Source organism: Bombus vosnesenskii, unplaced genomic scaffold (genome assembly GCF_011952255.1).
Source record: "Bombus vosnesenskii isolate JDL3184/JDL3185 unplaced genomic scaffold, Bvos_JDL3184-5_v1.1 scf7180000013263, whole genome shotgun sequence".
NCBI classification, from domain to species: Eukaryota; Metazoa; Arthropoda; class Insecta; order Hymenoptera; family Apidae; genus Bombus; species Bombus vosnesenskii.
Genome location: NW_022882923.1, coordinates 6,555,928 through 6,583,348, shown reverse-complemented (window position 1 = coordinate 6,583,348; position 27,421 = coordinate 6,555,928). Strand labels below are relative to the sequence as shown.

Here is a 27,421-nt window from a genome sequence, read left to right as displayed (position 1 = left end):
CATACAATTTGGCAATGTCAGGCCCCGTGGCGTTGTGGTTTGGCAATGGCCATGCCGTCGCCCGGCCTCTGGAGAATCTAATTTGCGGCTGTTTCACGCCGTTGTCCAAGAGGACGCGGTTACTAGCCGTGCAAGCCCCCACTATAAGCAAAACCGTTCGTATAGGTTATAAAGGACCGAGCTCCGTACTATACGACTGCACTCTCTCAGTGAAACTCTCGTAGGATCGTTCCTCGACTACTTGTACCCTCCTCGTTTGCGACGCGTGCACCATGAGGATTATATCTTTGGTATGTACATACAACGACTTACATAGTTTCTCTGCTATCTCTTCATCTCTTACTACCGCGAGCTTTGACACGGGGTTGCCTCCGATGTACTGGCTCGATACGTGTCCCAGTGGTGTTTCATTGACAGTGTATATCGACTTGATCAACTGGGCGTGTGACACATTGCTGGTACATACCTTGCGCGTTGATCAAGGTAACTAGTTGGTCTTTTCTTACGGTGAAACAAACGTAGGATATGAATGAAATTGTTTGTATTTAACTTGCGTATGACTAGACTTCTTCCTGATACGTCTTAAAATAATCTCATTTTCTTCTTTGACCTGAGATCTGCATTGAATGTGTTCATTGAAGCTTCGTATCGTTAGCTATTTCTCGATAAATGGCTACCAACCAACTCTAAGGAATATTAGGTAGAGTGAACAGTGGTGTGAATGTTGCATAATATAATAAAATTAGCTACTTTCCAATCTATCATTTGAAAGGATGTGTATAGATCGGCTAAAAGGGATGTATTCTTATCCTGAAGAATGCGGTTAACATAACTTGTTCTGAAGATAATATTCAAGAGATACAATTGTTTAGATGGAGTCTTCTTTCAATTTGAGTTTCACGTTACACCAACTTCTGAGTCATTACGGACGATTTTGGTTTAATTGGCTTTTGTCAATTTGTTCTTTCAATTAGATTCTGCAAAAAAGGTCTCTTTTAGATAGTTAATGATCGTTTCTATCTAGTCCATGTAGAGATCTAGAAGCTGATATCTTTTACATTCGTATAAAAGGTGTATAATCGTAATTTTTTAATTGTTTTGATAGATAGATGATTTTGTTTGCTTCAGAATCTGTTCATGTATTTGATTTTTAACAATTATAATCGTTTTGTGTAGTGTACAAATATAATGAATTTCCTCGTATATAATTTTTAACAATTTTTGTATTTGTGATTATCATAGTACAACTAACAGTGAAAAATTTCAAGGTCTCTAGAAATAGTAGAAGAAATCACAATCAAGTGTGTGCTACGTGTGTGTATTTTGAAAAATAATTAGTTTAGTCACATTCTGACAACGTAACCTTTGATGCTGTTACGTTGGCCACTGATTTCAATGCCGCCGTCGTGTTTGCTCTAAATTTGTAGTGTTAGTTTCTGTCAAAAGTTACGCAACAGAATGTGCTTCGAATACTTTCGACAGACTTTCGCCCCCATGTAAGGAGTACCGTTAAGTGATCAATGCATTAGAGAACAAGTGATTGCGATATTACGATTACTCTTCTCAAAATTGGCGTGTACTGAAAGGAAAAAGACTAATTGCAATCTGATACGAAACTGATCATTGCCGATGGATATATTACCACGTGAACGTACGATTTTGTTGAGAAATTGCTATGTATTATTTGTAACATTGCTTTTAATTACTTTGTTTTAACCTTTTACTTTGTTTTCTTTACATTCCGTGTTATTACATATCTTCTTTAATTTCACAAATTTTGGAAAAATTATTACTCAGTAATTCTGTTTCTTTAAATATAAATATAAACATGTTGACCAAAAGTGATTCGTTTGAATATCGTTAAATCGATTATTTGATATTCCTGAATTATAAATTACGTATTGGGTTTTCTATCATTATCATATTATACTTTCTCGGTTCACAGAATAATTAAGATTCATAGAACTTTTATAGAATGAAAAATGCCTGAACTTTTCTCACAGTGGTTGCAGACAGTCATGTACCGGAGAATAATCTATGTTACAATATACTTTGGCGAAACAATAATAAATTAAAGACCTCGTAGGAACAAGTACATGTTCCTCGTACTTATGTATTTACACGTGATACATGCAGGTTATTTTTTCTTCAAAGGAAACCTCGCTTTTCACACCTATTTCAATTTCACCTAGGTACTTCATGAAATTACCCTCATTATACCTGACTGTTTCTTGCGTTATTATCACTCGTCATTTCACGTAGTTATGAACTCAATTGAAAAGAATTCGCAACTCTAAATAGGTTGAAACATGCTATCCTTCGAAATCAAAAAACTTCATTAATATTTCTATGACACGAAGGAAAGAAAAATGATGATTATATTCGCTTCACCTTTTACAGATGACTTTAATCATTCATTAGTCATTCTTTTTCTATCTAATATGACAGAACGTCGTATACACAGAGCAAAGATAATGTTACAAGATTGTAAAGTTTCTTGCATTCGTGCGTTACTATTTATATAAAATTAATTGTAATTAAGGAAAGCGCTTTTCTTATATAGGAAGAGAAGAGTTTCTTCTTTCTTCGTTCCTGTGAGAACTTCCATCAACTCTGGTTTCCGATCGTGAACCTCTTCCGTGCGATCGAACAATTAATTGTACGAAAAATCAGTGTAAAACACTTTCCAATTTCACCTTCTTTTCTCCGTAACGTTTCTTCGAACGAGAAGAAATATTATTGCTTGAAATTCATTTCTGGTATTCGATCTTCATATACGATCACTTTTGCGTTGGAAAAAATGTTACTATCGTATACTTATTTAAATACTTATAGATGATCTTATTATGCGTAAACTGATTAATTATAGACAAATTTATTTATTGTTTACTGACTAAATTCTATGTATTACAATTATAGGTTATTAGAAAATGCTGTTGCATTCTAAATACTTAACATGTAACTTGAACTACTCCTACTAGAATTTCCAGATTTGTGATTAATTTGTTTACAAGGTTATTTTATTACCAAAAACGGAACACTAATTTTTTCACACACTTTCAATTTACGTGAAGTTGTTAGAAACAGTATTAAAGAAAACAAGAGACTAACTGATCCAAGATCAGCTGTCTGCCAGACTGCCGAGTTTTATTATAGCTACTTTCACCAATTTAGCGTCGAACCTGTCATTTTACAAATTTTTTCGTTACTAAACTACTATTTAATCTCATTGTCGTGAATCTAATCAGTATCGTTAAGTACCACTTCACCAACAATAATACAAGCAAATGGAACAAAGCACACAGTTATGAACTAACAATTATTATAAAGTAAACCGTTGCGTACAAGCATCTCGGAGAATCTAAATAAAATCACTTTGTGTTTGTACTTTGAATATCATTAGTTTTACGAACACCTAATTTTATAACATAATAATACTAATTTAGAACTAAGAAGTATATGTTTTATGCGAATTCTACGAACAAAATATTCGTATTTATTTGCTTGCCAAATCTAGTATTTTATGAGTGCCTGCTATATTTAATATACTCCTACTATGCTAATATTTTATGAGAATTCGATTCTTAATTGCAACTAAATAGTATATAGCATGATACAGATTTCTGTGAAGCGATTTTTAAAATATAGGACATCAAATCGTTTAAATGTCAGATTCACTTTAGATCACGATATACTATCCATGCTTTTTGTCTTCAATGTAGCTACAGTATCGCTATTGTTTAATAGATTGATTTCTACGGTGAAAACCTATCGATACGCTTTTCACTTTCGTTTTACTCAGTTTGGCCGATCATAAATAACAGTAGACGTGCGCGATCGAAATAAGCTGGCTGTTACAAGTTATAAATATTTCATGCACTCTTTTTACTCAGCTTCTGGGAAATTTAATTCTTTATCATCGTCAAATCGATAGTACCATATATGTATACGTACAATATTATTATGGATCACGCGAAGGAACACATATATTCTAAACTTTTACTCATTTTGTGCTTTAATTCCTACTTTAAGGGATTATATAAACCTCGTTAAAACTTCAAAGATCGCTATCCCGTGTGAACTGATTTTCGAGATTAATCATCTATTGCATCTTTAGCGAACCGAACATATAATCATAACTATAAATCATGGAAGCATGTTACCATAAGAGTGAAACTTCTTGTTTTCTATTCCACGATTATAAAATACTACCAGTGACTTTCTACCAAATAATATAAGAATATGAACTTTCTGCATAATTTTTTTCAATTTCTTTTAAACACGTGTAAAATATTTAAGAAAGATTTTTTATGTAGATCAGTTCAGTAAGTAGGTGGGATAAAATTTTCACTCTAGCCGCAACGAAATTCCTTAAATCGCTACTGTAATAATACGAAGTGTAGTTCTATTATACATCATTAGCAAAACTAATAAATTTAGCGCCAGTTGAATAAGAATAATTACCGAAGCGTTCGAACCATGAAATTTCTAAAGATACATAAAATCCACGTGACAGAGAACATTTTTCACGCTTAAAACCTATGCGCCTCTGCAATTTTATAATTACCGCTTTACGAAAGCCACTCGCAACAGAAATTTACATTCTAGAACATTTTTTATGATACAGCTACACAGTTTTTCCTTGTGAAAGAGGAAGGTAATTAAAAACCACTGAAAAAGCTAGGCTCCCATTTTCAACAAAACGTCCAATTACATCGCACCGCAATATTCCCATAAATTTGCACAACTTCACGGTAATTAATAATCGATCTCTACACTTTTTAACATACTTTATACACGCCCACCATCGAAAGCATTCTTATTATAGATTCTCATTAACATAAGAAGACATAACGAAACGAAAGTCAGCTCGAACGACTCACGAACGAAACACCGCCCTGAGACTACATCATCGTTCGCGAAGGAAACGCGCGTGTCATAACAGCCATCCATCGATTTTGAGCCACTGTTGTCTCTCCCGTCACACCAAGACCTAGATTTGGTTCCGTAGAAACCGATGACGGAGAAACTGGCCATCGATAAATTGCGAAAGCGAGGCTAATACGTACAAATACAGGGGTAAATCTCGGTTGCTTTCCTCGGATATAAACAGTCATCAGCGTTGGCTGCTCGCTCTCTACGACTCACGACACGAATTCTTCCTTCGAACAACTGGCAAAAGCGTCGTCTTGTCCGCTGCAAATCGGTCGTTGTTAAAAGCCGGTTTACGATCGTTTTTCTCGTTGCACAACAGGAAAGAAAATAACCGTTGATCTAATGAAATTCTACAATTAGATTAGTAACATTTGTTACCTATGTTGTTGTCCCTAGTCAAATGTCCTATTTAGCATCTGTTCGTTTTTCAAGATCGTAGCTGATGACAGTACTCGAACATTTATCAGAAAAGAATTCTTATGAATATATTACGTGTGTTATACGAAACTTTTTGAAATTGTATTGGAACTGAAACGTGACGTATGGCAAACGATTGATCTCAAAACACCAAAAGCATGACGTTCATCAATTATCGTGGAAGATTAAAATCTCGCATTCTACATTAATAAAATTTCAAGCAAATCCAGAAATGTATGTAGCAATTAAAAAATATTTATTGCTAGTATATAAATAAAGTTAATTAAAAAGTCAGTATACAATATGAATAGTGGCTTACTAAATATAACGAATAATCGACCATTCAAATATGTTTAGTGATTTTTGCAAAGTATATGCTTGTGATAAATATTTTTAAATTGTACGAATATAATCATCATAGTCAGGTTTCATTATAATGCTAGAAAAATTTCAAAATGTATATCACACGTTCTACAAGTGCTGCCTTTCTTTTGAATAGCTGTATATATAATAATTATATAAGCTGTTATGAAATAATGACTAAATATCTTAAATTGAACGAGGAAAGACAGAAATGGTAGAAAGAAAATGATAAAACTTTAGTTTTCTTCAGTTTCGAAATGGTCAAGTAAGGAGGACACTACGATCAACTCTCGTAGACACGATTCAGGCTAATTCGTTGGTGTTTAATGAAATTAGGGAAGAACACCGATGAATAACCTACAAGTTCAACAAAATAGGACAAATAAATAATGTTGAAAGTTTGGTGGATGTCGGGAAGCTGTAAGACGATGGCAAGCGCCGGTGTATCGGTGTGACGCGAAACGGAGACGGTAACAGTTTCCAGTAAACGGTATTTTAGCACAGACTTTCCCGTTTTTGTACGCCTTCGCAGGAACAGGCTCATTAGACAGCCAGACCGAAGAAAAAGTGAGAGCGAAAATATTTCAGTGCAGGAAGAATCGGCTGTTCGAAAAGTATCACACCGAAGCTCGCAGGAACTTTGGTTCATTATATATGGCACGATGTATTCATAAGAAACGTATGGCGATAACAAATTCCCTTAATTAACAGTCTAACCGTAAACTTTCTCAATCTTGCGTCTAGCCATCAAACTTCGACCAGACTCGTGGTTTAATTAGGCGTTAAATGAAGTACATCTAACTCCCCCGAAACTTTCACGAATTTGGCTGCAAAAATCGCTGAGGGTTATCAGAACGAAAATTATTAATTGTTAGAGGTGTTTTATTAGGCTATGAAATTATGAGTGATTCGAAAATAGTATTACGAAAGCGTGAAAGAGCGATAAATAGCGTTATTATCTTTTTGGATAAGAATTAAATTCGATTAAATTAAGAGAACGTAGTAGATAACGTGAGTGTTCTTAACAAGAACGAAATAATGAAAATGTGTGAAATAAAAATTTATTTAACGTTATTAAGGGCTAACATCGCGTTAACGAAATATTTCATTTACGACATTTTTCCAATAATTTATATCATTGAATTCTATGTTTTAACGTTGTAATTATAAATCTCTTCTTTGAAATTTTATGAAAAATTCGATCGTTTCATCTTTAACGATTTAATAATCACGACCTGATAAGTTACACTATTTACATTTTTTAAATAATCTTCTGTTTATACAACTCTTCATTGCTTAATCCTTAATGGGCTGGATGTACGTTATATTCGTTATAATCTTTTACGATTTCCTGCGTTCTTGATAGGTTTTTAATTCCATCTTCGTAACGCGATGTTCACAAATCATATGTTTTTAACAAACGCGTAAAAACGTGTCTGAACTCTGATATTTGCTACTATTTTCAATATCATGAGTCGTAAAACTGATTAAGCTTACACCATTCTCCTTTCAAATCAGGATACAAGCTTTCCTTTGGCATCGAAACTTCTGTAAACTTTTTTACTGTCATAAAGATACGCATCGCCAGTTACCAGTGAATCGACGTCGAAGCCGGAGCACTGACTCACGAGAAATTTTTGACACGTCTTACCGGTGGTGAAATGTGAGAAACGAAATGCAAAATGAAGTGTGGGAAACTGTGAAAGAGTGAAATTGTATCCAAGGCAAGGGTTAAACGTAGTCATGCTTCGTTGATTCGTAACGCGCCTATACAAAGTGCCCGTGCAACGGGCGCTATCTAATTTTCCAGTGCTTCCTTAATCGATGCTAGATAGGAATTTTTCTCCAATTATAGCACATTTCTCCTCACATTCTTGTGTATCAACCGTGTGAAAAAATAACAAAACAGGCAACTCGTACAGTGTTTTACTCCATTTTCACATTTGTTTTATTTTTATCAACGTACGTTGCAATCTTACGTTTACTTTTCTTTCTGAGATCTCATGAGAAAGGAATTAACCTGTTCTTCGATCTCTCCCTTAATCCCAATTATACTTGCATTTAGATACTTTACATAATACGTTACATTTAACAAACCTGAGCATATTTGAAATTACGTTAGGTATTTGAAATATTATTTCAAATGACATGTTATTTTCTTTCTCAAATTATCTCAAATTATCTCCAAGATAGAGTCTGGTTTTTGTTCCCGCCCTTCTCTTTGCAGTTCATACTATAGAGAGTATAGACTATTGCTTCTTTTTGTTGCATCAGTTTCACGATTATTTCTTTCGCCAAACTTGAAATAATTTAAAACATGCATCGAGATTATCGATACTTTCAAACAACAGTATCGAAAAGAACGATATGAGATGAATATGAATTTCAAATAGAATTTGCTCAGGTCTGATTTCTAAGTGTACATATGTTATTCCACTATCTATCCAATAATCTGTGACAAGTTTACGACGCTGTAGAAAATCCTAACATCTGCTCAGCGAATCTCAATTCCTACGATATTCTTCTAATGAATCCTATGTAGTGAGTACACTGTAATATTTCTAATTTAACGCGCGTATCTCATGATTGTTCAATTTTGCCCACTAAGCCTCCAATTAAATCAGAAATCGTACTTGGGAAACAAATCAAACGAGTACCACGTTCGTTAAAGCTTCCCTATTGTATAATATATAATACATAGTATAACGGCGCCAGTGAAAGGTCCACAATACTAAAACAGCATAATGAGAACAACGATGATTAACAATAACTAATCAACGCGGCTTTTCAATACGCTATTCGCTTTCCAATGGTTAAACGAAGGAAAAAGCGAGTGGCAGAGTAATTCTGTGGACGACACAGTTCATAAGACAAGGGCATAGCAGTGTTGCATACCAATGGCTGCGTTCTCAACGCCCATACGAAACGAGTCACGTTCACTCTCACTGTTCCACTCGAGACCATATTTAGAGTCTAAACGTTTTTTCTCTGCGCATTTTACTTTGTACTGCCTTTGCCCTGCCTTCGTTCTCTGCCAGGGAACGTTCGCCTCTTTTGCACTTTCGAATATTCGCATCGACGCGAATAATTCGCCGTACGCAGCATTCGACTAACGTTCGCGAAACCTTTCACATCTTCCTTATTTCCGGCGGATACGTTTTGCCGGGAAACAGGATGACTACGCGTGTCATCTTGCATCCTCTTTCGCGTCGAAGACAGCCGTACGAGAGCCGTCGGACGCACGGATCTTGAGAAATCTGCACGGCCTATTCACCTGTCGCTTCTTTCTTAACTTCTTTGGCAGCTGTTTGAATACGTCCGAACAACTCGTGTGTGACAACCACGAGTGTCATGCTAATTTTAACGATAACAAGAAGCGTATTTGGCTTGTTGTGATATCGGCTGAAGCGACTCACATTTTTCTAATTTTGGTAGAGATTTTGGGATATGAAAATGATAGATATCATGCGAAGGGAAAAAAGCGAAGAGAAATTTTAACAAGAGAAATGTGATGTTGCCTACTTTGCAGAATTGTTTCAGTAATACTAAATGTAGGAAACTATGTTCTTAAGAGTCATTCGCATTAAATTGGTGAAGACTTGAAAGTTTTCATTCATTGATTTCAAACATTGAAACGTTTCTCAGTGTAGTGTTTCTCTCATCTCGAGAGAAATTAATATTACACGGAAGTATAAATGTTATTCATGCCTCAGAACCAGAACGAAACCTTGAAGCATAGCCTTTGACTCATCTAAGCATCTAACACAGCATCATAGTCATCGCAGTTGCATCAGACCGTTATTCAATTATATCAGCGGGTTATTTATTCCTTTCATTATTAGATAGATTTAATCACTTGAAGTAGGCAACACAGAAAGTAACACTGTAGTGAATTCCTTTTTAAAAACACTTTACGAGATTATTATTCGTTATTTTGCTTAATCGTCTGTTAGCGTACATAAACATAATGACTATTTAACAATGATTCAGTGCGTTCCAAGTACATGAGAAGAAACTGGATCAGCAAGGTCGAATTCTATGCTCACTCACGCATTAATTTTCCTTTGAGAGGTAAAAGGATATGGAAATCCTATTACCATTAATAAATATTCGTACACGGAAACGTGTATAAACGTTTAAAATAAAAATTGATTCAGGGCATAATCGTTAAACATTGTAATGCTGTGCATTTTTTTTTACTGGGCTATATGTTATTCATAAACGCAATTTCTTGAATTTATTTCGTTTTTTGCATATAACTATTTGCTAAAATGACTCCATACAAGAAACACTGAATACTTCCTTTGTCTTGACAAATTTTGGCAAATTCTAGCGAAATTCGACAAATTTTAGCGAATTCTAACAAACTTTAGCAAATTGCAACAAATTGTGTGGAATTCTAAAGAACTTCAGTAAATCCCTGAGAATTCTGATAAAGTCTATTAAAGTTTGATGCATTTTAACAAATTTTATAAATTCTAGAGGATTTTGTAAAATTCTAAAATCTTCGAATCTTTTAACGAAATGAGACTTTGTCTCCTTCTCTAATTTCAACATTTCCCACATTTATTTATATTCACAAACGTCTTATTACCTTCATTGCCTTGTTATTACCTTATTAATAAACCTTATAATTTATCCACTTTCCTCGAACGCTTCTATCATTCGTTACCAATTTCCATTACGATTAACACGATTCTGACATAACCCAGCGACCATTCACCACATTAGTCGGCTAATTAGAACACGCCAGCAGGTAGTAGATTAATCTAAAAACGAATCATCGATCGTGTGCCCAGCTTCCGCTACGGAAATACGGGCGAAGAAAGTGTGCTCGAGACATTTTAACTACTTCCTCCTTAGAAACGCAATATAATCAAAAGCAAGGCTCCGCTGGCTGGATCCAGATCAGATACGCGTTACGTATACTGCTATTCACTACGTTACATACTAGATATATTTAGAGACTCAGTATGACGAAGAATGCAATTCTGAAAATGTGACCGGTTAACAGATTTTTTTTTCTAAAAGCAACGGCTTACCTTCACCGTGAAAGCGACCATTCCTTGGTACCGTCGTCTACGTCATTGTCAACCTGTTGTTTCAGAATTGATGCCTAAGATTATCACGATACTATCGATCCAGGAAATGATAATCGCGAAGGTAACATCCTCCACAGATTACAATCACACAATAACGTTATGCCATATTCTACCGTTTCTGTTTGATATACGATGGAACAATGTCTTTTTCTTTAATTAATTCGCTGAATATTCTTCGAAGATTTCCTTAGTTACGTTCATACTGTTTAGAAGATTCTAAAATTAATTAATTTTATCGAAGTCATATCATTTTCGATATTAATTAAAAATGATACTTTCTCTTTTCAAGACGAAAATGAAAGCGTACCATTTTTTAAAATACTAACAAGTAGTATTCTATACTAATGAATAGTGCTAATAAGAGAAAGTATCGTACAATTGTATAGAAACATTGCAATCACTTCTTACTTTATTTATATCATTCTTCTCTTTATTAATTTCAATAAATCCATTATCCATATAATGAAACGCGAGAAACAATACACTACTGAGCATATTTTTATGAAGTAAAACATAGACCAATCGATGCTGCAGAGATAACTGCAAAAAAAACACAAGACCTATTATTTTCTATTTTGTAATTAATAAAATAATATCCTTTTTCTGTAATATATTTTGCATTTGTATAGAAATATTTATGTTTAAAAACTCTTCATGCTACTGTCAGAAATAGAATTAAGTTATACTTCAACCGAAGAGATTTGGCAGTTCATTGTACTTGTATCAGATTATCATCTTATTATCAGATTATGTGTCTCGATCTTAGTTCTTGATTCTCCAAGGAAATACGGACATCTCTTGATTCCTAGGCGCGTACTTTAACAACAATGATACAAGAAGAAAGTATGTAATATTCCGAACAATATATCTTTCGTCTTATGCTGCAAAGCGGGTGGTACAAAAATAAATTGAAGCGATTGCAGTAAATAAGAACACTGCTTCCAGCTACTACCTTCCTCAAGGAACTAACTTTTACTTTCGAAAGAGTAGTTTAGAACCGATCGATCTAACCAATACCACATTCTTTCTCTTTCTGTACGTCCATTGGTAGAAATCAAGACAACCCTAACTATACCAACACCTCTGACAGCAACATTAAACTTGGAATTTTCATGAAATTGTAAGATGGATTTCATAAAACGTGAAACACAAATTTATCTTCTCTTAAAACCAACAAACCTTTTCTCATTTTTTTCAAGAGAACAATATTACGTTTCATTATTCGTTACTTCGAAGGAAAAGTGACGTACAAATTGAGATATAATCATTGAACACTTATAGATCACTGGCTATGCAAATGTAAATACTTTTGAATCATTCAACGATTAGAAATCGGCCGACTTGAGACGATAGACTATGCACGTTGAGTGACGTTTTCTATTGCGAGTGGTAAACAACCGGCGAACACATTCTATTTAATGCCTTGTCGACTAATAGTGAATGAAATCATCGTGCAACTAATTAAATCATTTACATGATGACGTTAGATAATTCCTAGTAGCTGAGATATATGTAGTTCGACGACTGTCGTTCGACTATCGAAACACAATGTTTCCATGACTTTATCCTTGTCTGTTCAGACTACGATAGAACGAAATCGTAAACGCAGTCAGAAGTTTGAATTAATACTAATTTCGGGTGTGATTATCAGCAAAATGACAGAAATATGAACAGAGACTTGAAACCTCAATCTGTTGCGGTCCTGGAATATTTATGTTCCAATTTTACTCTTATTTTATCAAACAACGTGTAATGTTTTAACAAGATTTGTAATGTTTCAGAAAGGTATACATGAAATTGAAACGACAAATCTTGTATATCAATTTGAATATTTTCACATTTTGTTCACACTTGAGATTCTTTTTCAACGTTAGACAAGACACAAAAGATAATAAAACTATTTTGCAAGTATCATTTTAGGAACATTATAAACATATCTGAATTAATTTACCCGGATTATACGTCGTTTTATGTTTTACGTTTTCTCATGTTTTCTTATGTTTTCTTATGTGACCTCATGTTTTCTTCTCTTTTCTCGTGTTTTCTCAATTCCTTTCCACTTTTTCGAATATGGTAACCTTGGCATTTCCTTCAAACTATTGCGAAACCCAAGAATTTCATTCCTCCAAGCGATCGCAACGATCTTTCCTTCTATTAACATCATTTTGTCTCATATCTTCATATCTTAAGAGACGACAGCTAACCGGCAAACTACAAATATCTACGTTGTAGCTTAGCTATAACGTTCGCTTTCGTAGGAGTATTTTAAAATAAGACAGGTTTACGCGAAGGTAATGCTGTTCTTCCTTTCTCTGGAAAGCCAGAGCTAGGGGGCTCAGACAAGGCGTGGTAGACCAGGACCAATTGCCTCCAACCAGACCGACCGAATGTGTTCGTACCTCTCACTGTATGTGACTGGCATGTTCTAGCGCTGATTATATAGAGGCCTACCTCCGCGTCACGATTTTCCAGACCAGATACAGAGTCATTAGACTATACACTAGTATTCGCTAGCGTACACCCTGTCAGTGACCGAGGCCACAAGATACAGCCAGCTTCAATCTTGATAATAACGATGACGTATCGAGCTCTCCTGATTTCGTGTGACTTTAATCAAGTCCTGACCGATGATTAACTCGATAATGAAAACGATCGATGAAAAATTAGGTCACCCTTGGCTATTCAGCTTCATATTCCAACAGCCTTTCTCTCTAATTTTCTAGCTTCGATCGTTTCTGTTTCAACGTAAACGTTTCAATATGGAGTTGCTTAGTTCCAGGGTATTAAAATTTTTTGAAGTTTCTTGAACTCTTTGTGCGGATAATATTTTATTTAGACATTTGAAGGGAAATTAAAAAGAGAGATTAGAAACACATTAGAATAATTTTCTAATTATCGTACGTTACTTAAATAAATAATTGTAATTTTAATGGATAATTAATCTTGTCTGAATGATGTATTGACCATAAGTTTCTGAATACTTTAGTGAATTTATGATAATCGTACGTGAGTTTTATCAATATGTAGAAATTTATAATTTTTTATGGAATTATAAATTTGATTTATTACGAAGCATGGCTGTTACAATTAATATCTGCAGCATTCATTCCTAATTAGTCATACAATTAGCAGACGATTCAATATACATAAATACGATTTGATAAATGATTCCATACTTTCAGATTTCAGCTCCACATATTTCTGTCTTTTTTTCAATTTGAGTGTTATATTCCGTAGAACTAGTATATTATCATGTTTAACTAAAAAAGATTCACCTCAAAGAACTAAGTGGACTAATTATAAAGAACTTGAAGATTTAGCTTCACGAGCTTTGCATCATTTATTAGACCTATATTAGACATATATGTCATCTATATAAGATTTTCTTTTAAAAAAGCGTTCTACGTTTAGTGGAGCGAGAAATCTCAACAGTAAGTGTTTCCTAAGAGTAGGTACTTCTAAATTGATTCTTGGAAAAGTATAGATCCTTTTACAATATAATCGCCGCCTTCCGACAAATTACAGCGAGAAAATTTAATTCGCGTTAGTCTATTTGTGATTTGTGAACTGTAATTAACTATCCTACAAGAGGAAAATGGTCGTGGGAAATTATAGTCTTTGACGAAGGAAAAGTGAAATGCATTGTATCAACTTTTAATAAAACTTGCTTATGTGTTTCATATATATTTGTTCAAAAATAGCACATAGGACGGAAATTTCAATCTTTTCTTATAGTAACATACACGTATATCATTGAATGTATTATTAAATTATTGAAAACTTGTAATAATAATTTAGATATTTTATTATAAATGAAATGAAATACGCTTGGTGCCTTAATATAAATTAATACAAATTAATTCAAAAATAATTTTAAGTTATTATTATCATTACTTTTGGATTTCAATAATTTGTAAAACATTTTTTTTATATCTTGCTATAAATGTATTTTTATTTTATAATATACTATGTGCTATTTTCTAGTTGGCTAGCTTGTTAAGAAACAGTCAGCTTAAAGCAGAATTTACTGTTGTAAAAGAAAGCATAGGTCTGAAAAAGATAACGAATAATTTTCTGTCATTTGAATAGAATCGCAACACCATTTATCACGTTGACGTACTATTTCATATCTTAATTTCACCTTAAATTCCTAAATTTATGTTTGTTTCAACATCGTTATTGAGAAATCTTAATTCACACATCACCATCGCTCTTCCAAGCTTATCTTTTGTATTCAACTTTTTCTCTCACACATGACCTTTCATACACGCGACACACACACACATTTACCCCACGATATATGCACCGTTCAAATCAAAGTATTCTTAAATACCATTGCCACAAAATTATCGTGCAACCGCAAATTCTGCGTTACATAAAAGTCTCTTTGCTGCATAACCAGGTCCGTGACCAAGCAGAGCTTCACCAGATCAGTCGAAGGTAACCTTCGATTTTCTCCCTGACGCGATCTTGCGAAAGACACCATTTATCACACGTGTACATCGACTGTGTGGATTTGGTTTGGTGGGGAGCACGTTCGCAGGGTTTATGAACGCAAGGAAAGAATAACCGCATTTTATCACGGGTCGACTGGAAATTAATCGGCGCACGCCCAAGAGAGCATGGTGCATACCGTATCGTTCGAAAGTCCCGTAACGACGTACCTCCCTGTCTCAAGGACGAGCTGTGTGCCAACTGCGTCTCGAATATTCCTTCGGTCGCTGGATCACCGCCGATCACCGAGTCATCGACACCGATGTTATCGTCGTCGTTGTCGTTGTCCTTGTCGTTGTCGTTGTTGTTGTCGTTGTTGTCGTTGTCGTTGTCGTTGTCGTTGTCGTTGTCGTTGTCGTTGTCGTTGTCGTTGTCGTTGTCGTTGTCGTTGTCGTTGTTGTCGTTGTCGTTGTCGTTGTCGTTGTTGTCGTTGTCGTTGTCGTTGTCGTCGTCGTTGTCGTTGTCGTTGTCGTTGTCGTTGTCGTTGTCGTTGTCGTTGTCGTTGTCGTTGTCGTTGTCGTTGTCGTTGTCGTTGTCGTTGTCGTTGTCGTTGTTGTCGTCGTTGTCGTTGTTGTTGTCGTCGTCGACACGCAATTCCATCCTGTTCAAATGTTTCGAGAAATGTCCGATATTTCACTGTCTCTATTCTTGTTAGTTTGTTTAAATCGCCGATATTCGATAGTAAAATTTTACTAGGTCACGTTCGAACGGACAAGGTTCCAGTAATTTCATGCTGCAATAATTTTGTGGTTGTGTGTTCTGAACCTTAACTGCAGGAAAGTGAAAATAGGACGATTTCGTTGATCCGAAGAAAGGATCTGTGTCGTTCGATTTGCTTGAACTTCACTCTGTTTTGTCCTCTATATTTTGTTTTGTGCGATGCTGGAGTTAAAAAAGGAAATGACGTGGACTCGTAGCTCGATGGAATTTGAAAGTTTGAGAGAAGAATGAGAACGAGATCACTTGAAAATTTTGTAGATAATGTGATACTAGAATATCAGATTATGATGAAGAATTGTTTTAAAAATGTTGAAGTATTAAAGATTACATGATGATATTATCTGATATTTGCTTGAAGTAAAAGATATTAAAAAAGAAACGTAAAATGTTGAAATGATGATAACGAAAAACAATGAAGTGTTTGATAAAACTATAATGATTTTACTATAAAATACTATTTGCAAACTTAATTTTATTTAAACTACAAAATTACTCAACGAAGTTACCTAACTCTGCATTAAAATGTACAACATGCGTAAGAGTAACTACAATACGGAATAGTGCAATAAATATCGCTAGATTGTTAAGCAAATTGCCTGGTTGCCTTCGTGCAAATATAATTAATAACTTGTAGCGTCACGAAACAAGATGAAATAGCAAACGTTCAAGTTAACAAAGAAACAACTTTCTTTCGAGTGTGTTATCTGAAAAACGTAACCTTCCTGGTATGCATAAATATCAAAGGAGATAATTAAACCGACATCACTTTCTATGAGCTCCACGAAGGCGTGTAACGCGTTTTTATGCAAGAATTTTCTCTTATGTCGGTTCTACACCGGTTCTACATACCGCAACATGCCAAAACAAGGCATCGCGTAATTTTATACGCTGATACGTTTCTACGTAATGGAAACTTGATACGTAGAACACGTACATATTAGAAATCCGTGCTCTATGTTCAATAAAACATAATCATACATAAAATATACACATCAATAGTTAATGTTGGTTTCTTAATTTAATATGTCGTTCCGATTATGATCGTTCGAAATTTAGTTACATTGTATACAGATGCCTGTTGTATGATTAACGTTCGTAGAAAATAATAAATAACAATAAAAATGCATTCTAGTGGGAAATTACTTTTAAAGAGAAAATTATATACCGCTGTGATAGAAAGGATAAAACAAGAAGAGAGAAAAGACGTTGGATTTGATACGATAATTAAAAACGATAGAAATTCTAGTTACTGGCGTTGTGAAGTCTATATAACCATTGAAAGTGATAGTTGAAACGATAACACTTCCTGTAGATGATCGTGCAGCAGTTTCAACGTAGAAATTGAGTTCAAGCAAACAGAGTGTAATTATCATAACAAGGAGAGACATGGTGGTAATGTAAACAAGTATAGCGTTTACAAAATGCCGCGTGTAAAAAGTTCGTGGTTTCCTGTCGAAATGATGGTTGGTCAGTTTTTCTACTAATATTATTCAATCGATGCTTAGTTTGAAAAGCTATGAAAAAGGGGCACTCGAATGTTATTTTTCGTAATTTTCTGAAGAAAAGGAAGAATTCAAAAAGAAATCAATGTATTTTATATCCAATCGTATTCCAAGATCAAAGCACTAATTTTTATAACTCTTCAACTTGAAGCTTATTCATTAATCAACAGTTGAGATGAAATTCCTTTTCACAAATCATCATCGAAAAATGCATATTAAGAAGGCACCTTCATTTCACGTATTTAAAAAAAATACGATTTTAGAAATACATCTGTGAAACCCTATATCTAAACTTAAAAAATTACTTTTGTTGATGTTATGTCTGTTTGAAAGACGAGAGAAGATTGTTTAAACGATTTTCTCAAAAGCATGTTTTTTGACATGACTTCTACGATATCTTAAGATCTACTTGATCCATTAACTGCTTTATGTGCATTCTTAGTATATATATCATACTAAGAATTAATTCAATTATTAGGATTAATTCAAATGTGTAACTTCAGACTGACGCCACCTTATCGATCATTACTTTTTTTCTTTCATTCTACTACTGGCTATTTCCAAATTCACTGATAAGAAATCTTTTTTTTTATTTCTCTTATTTGGATCAGCAGAATAACTGGAACCATGATATTCATGACAGCTAATCGATGTGGAATGAAATATATCTGACAAACTGATCACCTTCTTTGGCGGATACAATTTAATTAATGCGCCACCCGTTGAGAGGCGAAGCCCGCTGCTATAGCATCTAAAAGAGAATGTCGCGAAAATCGCCGTAGGTTAGGCGCATTTCGTGTACAAGCGAACGAGCGTTTAAAAGTGACAGTGGTGTATCGAGCGTTTCCTGTGGGTCGTCGCGAGGCGTGGTGCGGCTGTTTTGTGCGAGCATTTGCTCTCGGTTCGGTTCAAGGAGATCCAGAAGCGATGGTGTAGCGAAACAGAGGCGAGTTACGACGCTCTGAATCTGAATCTCTCACGGTAACCACGCTGCGCTGCTATAATCCTGCCTCGCCCCGTATTCGGGTCAACCGAGTAGTAAAAATTACGTAACACGTATGAGCTGGGGCGGTTCCCACCGAGTGGTTCTACCGGAAGTCGAGACCACGTCTTGTCATAAGGACGTACGGTCAGCTCAACGCGCATGGGAAATCCTCCTCATAATAGGAAAATTCTCTCGATGATGAATCAGTTACGGGTGAAAAGTATTACAAGGAAACCGAACCACGTATCGGTAGACGACATGGAAATGAGAATGCAGAAACGTGACGGGAAGAGAATCGAGATTATTATTAGTTTCCCTCGAGGGGATTAGCAATTTATCCTGGTCGTTTTGTGTTTCGTCAGCGTTCCAAATTCTTTCAAACAAGTATTTTGTGTCGTAGAAATCGTTTGACGGAACGTTTCAAGGCTTTCTTATTTTATTACGCCTTTAGCATCGCAATGACGCGATTGCAGAGTTTTTATTGTTTGAAACATGTTTCTCGTTTTGGTATTTTAATTGCAATATTACGAATGTCTGTGGGAAAATGTTAAACGCGTATTTTAAAGACTTGTAAAGTAATACGATCACTTTGCTCCAAACCTTTCCTGTTTTTATTCAAGAAAACTAGTTGTTGATTTAGGTATTCATAATCGTCCAGTTACCACACACCTGTTACAGAAATGTCTGAAATTATTAATACCAATATACTGGTCATTGCATTTAAAAACCATTCATCCGATACAAGTTTTAAGTGTTTCAAAATACCTTGTGGTAAAATAAATATGAATACGTGTACCTTTTTCTGGATAGTCGCATTAATTTTAATTTTATTCATGCTTTTACTGCACTGTGCCCATAGAATGCGCGGTTATTCGCTTATATTTTTAAATCTACTGTCTTTGTGGATATCTTTGCCCACGTTTCCATCTTTCAACCCGCCTCCGACAACGTGTTTTACGAACCGCTATCTGCTTTCTTGAATTACTGTATAGCGAATGCAAGACAACGTTATGCAATAAATCAAAGCTTTCCATATTTTACAAGAACGTGATTTCTCACGAGCAGAAACGCCTGAAATTCTGTCGAATCTGTTTCCTACCGGTCGCGTCGACCCAAATCAACTATCGCTGTTTCTACATCATTATGGACACGATGTTTCCGCACAATTGAGTATGTCAAAGAAATTGACCTTAATGTACGCACATAATAAGCTTTTACAGAAGATATAAAGAAATTCATTACATGTGACACGCGCGTTCATCTTATAAAAGTTACACAAAAGGTATTACACCTAATTTGGGTATTAGTGAACTATCTTCTAGTGATCTATAATCTTCAAACTATCTTTATTGCATGTAATAAGATTCTTTGATAGTATAATATAATGACGAAGAATTCAGAATCAACCATTTCGAAAATTATTACCTCTATATCATCATGATTTTTCGCATTTCTGCTATCAAATATAAAAAAAAGGTACATATTTTCAACTTCTTACAAGAAACAAACATCATTAACTCTGTTATATATGATGAAATTTAAGATCTAAAATTTATAGTGCCAGATATATTAGATAGCTTGTTCGAGTCTCTTTCGAGACTATGATAAAGTTAAAAATCTGTTGAACAACAAACTAGAAACGTTTTCTGAATTTTTGAGAGTCTAGAATATTAAACAAAATTAAGATGAACGAAATGGAATTTTAAGAATACTACGAAGGCTTAAATATCAACGTTGACAACTTATGATAAAATACAGGCAAAGAATCAGTAAAAATAGACATCTGTGAAACAACATTTCCATTTTAAACCGTCCAGCAATGAAGGAAACTAAAAGGGAGTAAAGAGAATTTTCCAGTGACAACGATCAGCATATGAAATTCCAACGTCCACGAACGATTCCACTACTTTCCATAATAAAGCAACGTTTCTGTATATTCTACCTCATAATACGGTAAATCGCGTGGACGAATGGTAATTCCATATACCATAACATTGCATGGAGCTCGCCATAGTACTTTTCTTCCTGGGCTGCTCGACACATGGCAAATGGTTCGGTAACGTCGGGCTGGTTCGAGCGAGCGATAAGGAATTTTGCTGCACATACCATTCGCGCGTACTCGAGTTCACCGATCCGCGAAACTCACTCTCTCTTCGCCATCTTCTGCTTCCTATTGACTATAAACCGTACCCCGATGCAGATCCGGTTTCGTGCTTGGAAACTAGAATAACGGCCTGGTCTGCCGACATTCTAATCCAACAATTTTGATTACGACTAGCGTGACGTGATAAAAGTTTTCCTCCTCTACCGCGATCAAATCCTGCATTTGCTTCTAGCGGCCTGTCTGCCGTATAACGTCCCTTTCTACTTGTCGTCTTATACTACTTAGAAACGTCTTTTCGTAACGCGTATCTATTAGAGTAATTGCCGACTGGAACAGAGACGATTATATTAATAGACTGATAGCGTGTTGCTTATAACGAACGAGTATGATATTACGTGCGCTGTTTTAATGGTAATTAGAAAAATTATGATCAAGCGAAGATTTGTATGCGTTCGTAAAATGAAAATACCTATGTAAGATTCGTGGCAGAAAGAGGTTTGATTTATAAATGGTTTGCAAACATTTTTGATAAAAAGAGATATTAACGATATCCTGATCTCTAAGACTGTTGTAATAATATTAAATTATAACATATGACATGCCTGTTTGAATATCTCAGTTTCTTTACCAAAATTGTGTTAAGAAGATTAAAATAAATTTAAAATCATGTTTGCCTGCAGTATAGTTTGCATAATAACTGAACGCCGATCTATGCCTTTTTGCTTCGTGCATTTTTTGGGATTTGAAATAGTGTTGAAAATTCTTCAAAACTTTCTTTGCGACATTACGCAAGGAATTCGATTCGTCACTATCTTTTGCACATTAAAAGAATTTCATATATCTCATAGTTATTGTAGTTTAGTTATTATTACTTTAAAGTTATAAATGAGACAGTATACATAACGATTACACTAACTAATGTAATTTGGATTTCCAGGTAATCCCATTATGCCTTCTGCTGCTAATAGAAGCAAAGCGAGTGGAGATCCGGCCTCGTATTGCAGAACCGCAAGTTTATTACGAAGAAGACGACAGTCAGGCAGCTGAAGACGATTATAACCCAGCAGTCTACCAACCACGTACTCGTGCCCTTCCTTCGCCACGTTCGAAGGACGCTCTGCACTCATCCAAGCCACCACCAGTCCAGACCATTCGCAATTACAACAAGGTCAACGACGACGGATCTTTCACTTTCGGCTACGAGGCAGCCGATGGTTCGTTCAAGGAGGAAACTCGTGGAACCGATTGCGTAGTGCGCGGTAAATACGGTTACATCGATCCTGATGGTAATAAAAGAGAGTTCACCTACGTATCCGGCAATCCTTGCGATCCAAATGCACCAAAGGATGACGAAGACGATCTTGCCGACAAGCAAGAAGAAGACGATATCTCTGGACCAGCTAACTATCCATCCGTGAGGCCAATACCAAGACCAGTATCATCGAGGCCAGCATATCAACAACCTACCACGCGAGCACCCACGACGATCTTTCAAACGCAATATCAATTAGACGACGATGCTAGTCAAGAGTTGGGCGATGAAGACCTCGTTAAGCCATCGCAGTTAAGACCAAATGCTTACAGAACGGCTCAACAGCCGACCTACGTTCAAGTCACACCGTCGACAGCTCTTTACGAGCCATCGCCCACGGCCAGTCCTGCTCTCTACAGATTAGCTTCCTCGACGACCCAATATCAGAGCACAGCATCGCCCATTCTCCGTGCCCAGCCTACAGTATCATCGACAGCGTATCAAACCCTCGAAACGACGACTCGCCGCCCAGTCGCCCGTCACCCAAAGCCGCAATCGGTCGCAATCACTCCCCGACCCCACGTTGCACAAGTCGCTGCCCAATATGTGTCCCCTAGTAGCACCGAGCGTCCAGCATTAGCGTACACCCGTCCCTCGGCCGTCACTGTATCGCCTAATCTGCGCAGCACGACCGCATCTAGCACATCTCACCTTGACTTTGCCGCCGAGCTCGAGCGTTACGTGAACACCGTCGGCGTAGCCAGCCCTAAGCCCGTTCAACCATCGTCCCAACCATCGAAAGTAAAATTAGCCGGTCAATCGCCGATCACCGCCTCCGCCGCCGACCCCATCTACCAGTCGGAGCTCGTTTACGATCCCGCTACCGGTCAGTACAATACCCAACTTTATCAAACGCTACCCCAAACCGTGGGTGACTTCACCCTAAGTCACAAACTCCAACCGTTCGTAGCCCAGCCCCAGTCCTACCTTGGACTCCAGCAGCTGCAGCAGCTTCAGCCCCAGCAGCCCCAGCGTCAGTCCCCGCTTTATAAGCAACCGGCAACCCAGTCGGCTCAATCCGCCCCCGCAGCAGCTATCAGCCAACCCCAGGAAGTGCTGTACAGGAAGCAGCAAGCCCAACTGCTGCAACAATCACAGCAGCTCTACGCTCAACAACAAAGACGTCAGCAACAGCAGCAACAACAGCAACAACAACAACAATCCGCTCAGTCGCATAGGCTTCAGCTGCTCGAGTCTCAGACGCAACCACAGTCGTTCTACTACGTCGCCCCTGCGAGGTCCTCCAGCGCTGCCAGTGCACCTCTCTCCGTAGGTCAGCTCGATCACTATCTTCGGGCCTCTCGTTACTGATTCCATCTAGCCTGCGAGTCTTTTTTTTAAATTCTTTATAGGGTACCCATTCTCAACTTTTTATACTATCCGATTACGTGTTCGGACCACCCGCGGCACTTTAATAACGAGATGGTGCTGTCAGTGGGCCTGGCGCGTGCGTATCCGGGATTTAATCGATCGTGCACGATATCCAATGTTTCGTTCAAGGTTATCGAGGGGCAATCACGACTTTTTTTACGACATAGCAATTAATCGAATAATCTGGTTTATTTTTATGCGTAGGATATTGTAGGTTGTGTGTAAAAATTATTACTTACGTCGTGTTTTACTTTTTATTACTAGTTGAGTTGTGGCAATTTCTTTTCTTATTACGACCTTGATGGTTTATTAACTTTCACTGAAATCTTTTGCTATAATATTTGGTGCATACATTGTATAATTTTAGGATTTTTTAATGTATAGGAATGATTGAGTATATTGAATATTTATTAATATTCATAACTGACAAGAGAATTTATCGTCCTTTTAAATAATTTATATTAATGCTTTGTGGCGTTCAAAATGTAGCGAAATTTGAAAACATTATTTATTTATTTCTAACACAGTAATTGCAATTATATAATGTATGTATACTAAATTTTGCTAAATTCACTATGCTTCTGAAACGAAAGAATTCTGTACAAAAAGTAGCACGTGCATAAAACACGAGTGTCAAAGTTCTTCTCGCGCTAGACGTTAACGGCGAAATAACAGAATTTTTACATAAACGCACAACATTGACGATATCGACTAAGGTACTTCACTGAACATCGACATTACCCTGAGACTCAATCTGTGATAGAACTAGTATTCAAAATTAACATGTAACATTCTAACATTCCGTACACGGAGATCTTACAATTTTACTCTCGTTCTAACTTGCACAAAACTTCACTTTCGTTAAAATACGAATTTTCCAATTCTGGTTACTCAAAATTTGTTTATTTCATAACGATGCAAATTCTAACACCCAAGCAGATAATGACTAACATTACATACAACGTCGATAGTAAATATCAATTTAACGATAATTTGTTATTCTAATAGCAGAATTTCTGCAAAGATATGAAACCAATTTCGAGATCAACATCGGAAGTACTTTTTCGTAGTCTAGAACGACTATCTTTAGAGAGTGAAAGTCAATGACCTGACGCAATACTCACGCACACTAAACACATTACCATAGTAATTTCTCGCCGCCGCGCCGTGCCGCGTCAATTCGTACGGTAACATGCTACACCGCACAGATTCCAGACGTCGTGACCAGAATTATTCATCGTGTGCACACGATCATTTTGAATAGAATTCCGACCTACGTACTCGCTGATTTCATTATAGAACACCGATCTGTATGATCGAACCGGATAAACATTTGCTGTCGTAATAACGGCGCTAAGTTTAATCACTTAGAGACAGCGTTTCCCAGGGAAATGACTCATAGGAAATACGTAAAAAGTCGACGATGAATTAATTACAAAATCAAACCAAACCGCGATTTATTGATCACGTGTCATTATTTATACCAGAGGAAAAAATTGTTTTTTTTTTCTTTTTATATTTTCGATATCAATCGAATTGGCATTTGATGTATGTACCTGAGATATTAATTTATGAAAAATATTACAGTAGGAATATTTTATTTGAACTGAAATTCCCTGATATAGTACGAACTTGTCAAAATATGGGTAGTTTATTTACACAGCGAACAAAAATTTGGAATCACTAGGTGTCACGTAGAATTTGAGAATTTAAAACAAACCTAAAATTTTAGTACTTTGAAAATGTTTTCAGTTAAGGATTGATCAAAGTAGAGAGAGAATATTTATCGATATGTGTAATACTAATTTCAAATGCATATCAGAATTACAACTGGGAAAGTAACTCCAAGCTTTTGATCGTATGTAAATGGAATTCGTATAATAAGAGTTCGTGTTGATTCTATTGTAGTACAAACTAATTTGACTAAAATTGACTACGTTTAAAAACCAGTGTTAACTTAATACTCTTAATTAAGCTACGGATATTTATGCATTTACGGAAGATTTTAGTATGCAAAACTATACAGAATGTATATAACATACCAAATTATACAAAATATATAAAAGTATAATATTTAAAATACAAGACAAATCTTTCTGTACCTACATTTACGTTCTATTCATAAAGATACGAATTTGCATAAACATCCGCAGGCCTATTCGAAGATTACGTATAACGTCAGTGTTCTATCCGCGTTTCTATAAAATTCCAAATTCTCGTCCGACTTTCACCCTGTTCATCATACTATTTCCGTCAGCACCTGCAGTTAGCGGCATTCAATTCTTAAAATATTGGAATTCAATTTGATTACGAGCGAGATCAGGTACATATCAGGAACAAAATCATCGTTTTGCAATGATTATGGCAAATTTTGCAAGCGTGCCCGGACTGAGAGATTAATCCGGTGCCTTCTATGGAGAACTGTAGCATACTTTCATTGGCGTGGCTCGCCGCACAGAGACATTCTACTCGGACTGAACGAACTTTCTATTTGCATTCCCTGTCGTAAGTGTGAGAATCGATTCAAATCTAACGCGTCCTACGACTTGATTCCGTGGAAAGCTATGCGCACGTATGCCCGTGGAAACACGTGGTGCGATCGTAGATCGAGAGGCGTGGATTGGCGTGGATCACGTGAAAACGTTTCACACGCATCGAAAGGTTCAACTCGATGCATATATTGGTAACACTTGGCACTTTTACGAATTACTTTCTCCGGTACGCGACGCCAGGTCGACGATTGTCAAGTTCGTTATATTTATCGTATCTATTTATTAGCGGTAAGCTTGAACAAAGAGTAAGTAAAAACGGAGGAAGAGGATTTTATAGTTGGGTACTCGAGCAGGAAATAGCGGTGTGCGTTACAAAAGAATAGCATATTTCACTTGTCTTACTAAAAGTAACATAGCATCCAAGAAAAAGAGCACATTTCATCTTTTGTTACAAATAGTAGGATATTTGGATTTTCCCAAGAGAAACTAATACATTGTATTGTTAACTAAATGTGTTGGTTTTTGTGGCAAATGACTTTTTATCGCTACAAGGAAAATATGCTACCTTTTTTTTTTTTTTTTTAAATCACATTAGTTTTCCTAGTGGATGATATAATACGATTCCTTCTTTTCGTAGCAAAATGTAGAAATGTGCTTCTCTTGCCGAAAAAAATATGATGCTTTGAGTCACATTAATATCGAACGTATTCTTTTTTATAAGACAAATGAAATGTGTTAGTCTTCGTAATGTACATCGATAGGCTGTAAGGGTAGGGCGGTTCAGGAAAATGAACACAGATCTAGCATAATTACGTAACATAACGGTGTACTTCTAGCTTTTTCTTGTTGGTGGTACCGTGCAGAAGTGTCAATATGCACTTCCTTACTCACATTGTAAATATTTTTTCTCGTTAGCATTAATATAACTAGCGGCTACTTAGTGATTTATCCGATTCAGTACTACTAGGTCGGTAGGGAACACGCCCCACGTACGTTTATAGTTGTTTTTATATTTGTAAACGTGATCGAAAGAAAAATGTATCGTAACAAAAAAATTATTGTGCCTTTTCATTTCTTTTTTCTTTGAATACCTGTGTAGCGATTAACAGTTAAGTTTCACGTACTAAACAGACATAGGAACGAAAGTAAAAGTACTACAAGAAATCGTAAGTATGATAAACGTTCGATACACGACATCTTCCGCGATTTTTTGCGCCTGTGCATACGATTGCACAATTTTTGATACGCTCTGTAACTTCCATGTAAATCAGTTGGCAGTCGAGATTTTAAATGTATGTTATTCATACAATTCCATTATATTCTAACTTTCCCTTCCCGAAATTTTCAGTAAACTTGCGATTGATAAATACTGATTAATATCATTGCGTAACAGTTAGCGTCGCGTGTACGCTGTTCATCTCTTTTATATGCTTTCTTAATTGAATTCTTAATAATTGCTTTTTACGAAAATTACTATTTAATAATTATCCATCTATCGATATATTTCAACCTATTTCAGCACAAAAGTATCTCAGTACATAATCTGACCATTCAGATTTTGCTCGTTACAATTTTTAATTGAATAATAATAATTAAATACAATTTTTTAACAACTAGCTTAATG

General features: G+C 36.0%; 1 protein-coding gene across 2 annotated transcripts; it reads left to right on the top strand.

Moving 5' to 3' along the window:
• Nucleotides 1-179: 179 nt before the first annotated feature.
• On the top strand, nucleotides 180-26,866 carry LOC117232283 (transcription factor SPT20 homolog). 2 transcript variants are annotated; one of them, XM_033491595.1, is made up of 3 exons: nucleotides 180-290; nucleotides 21,560-22,760; nucleotides 22,845-26,866. In XM_033491595.1, exons 1-3 carry the CDS (start codon nucleotides 273-275, stop codon nucleotides 23,243-23,245), a joined length of 1,620 nt encoding a protein of 539 aa, XP_033347486.1. In that variant the 5' UTR covers nucleotides 180-272; the 3' UTR covers nucleotides 23,246-26,866. The 2 variants fall into 2 exon arrangements, with proteins under 2 accessions (XP_033347486.1, XP_033347477.1); XM_033491586.1 differs by having other exon boundaries at nucleotides 21,560-26,866.
• The last annotated feature ends 555 nt before the right edge of the window (nucleotides 26,867-27,421 follow it).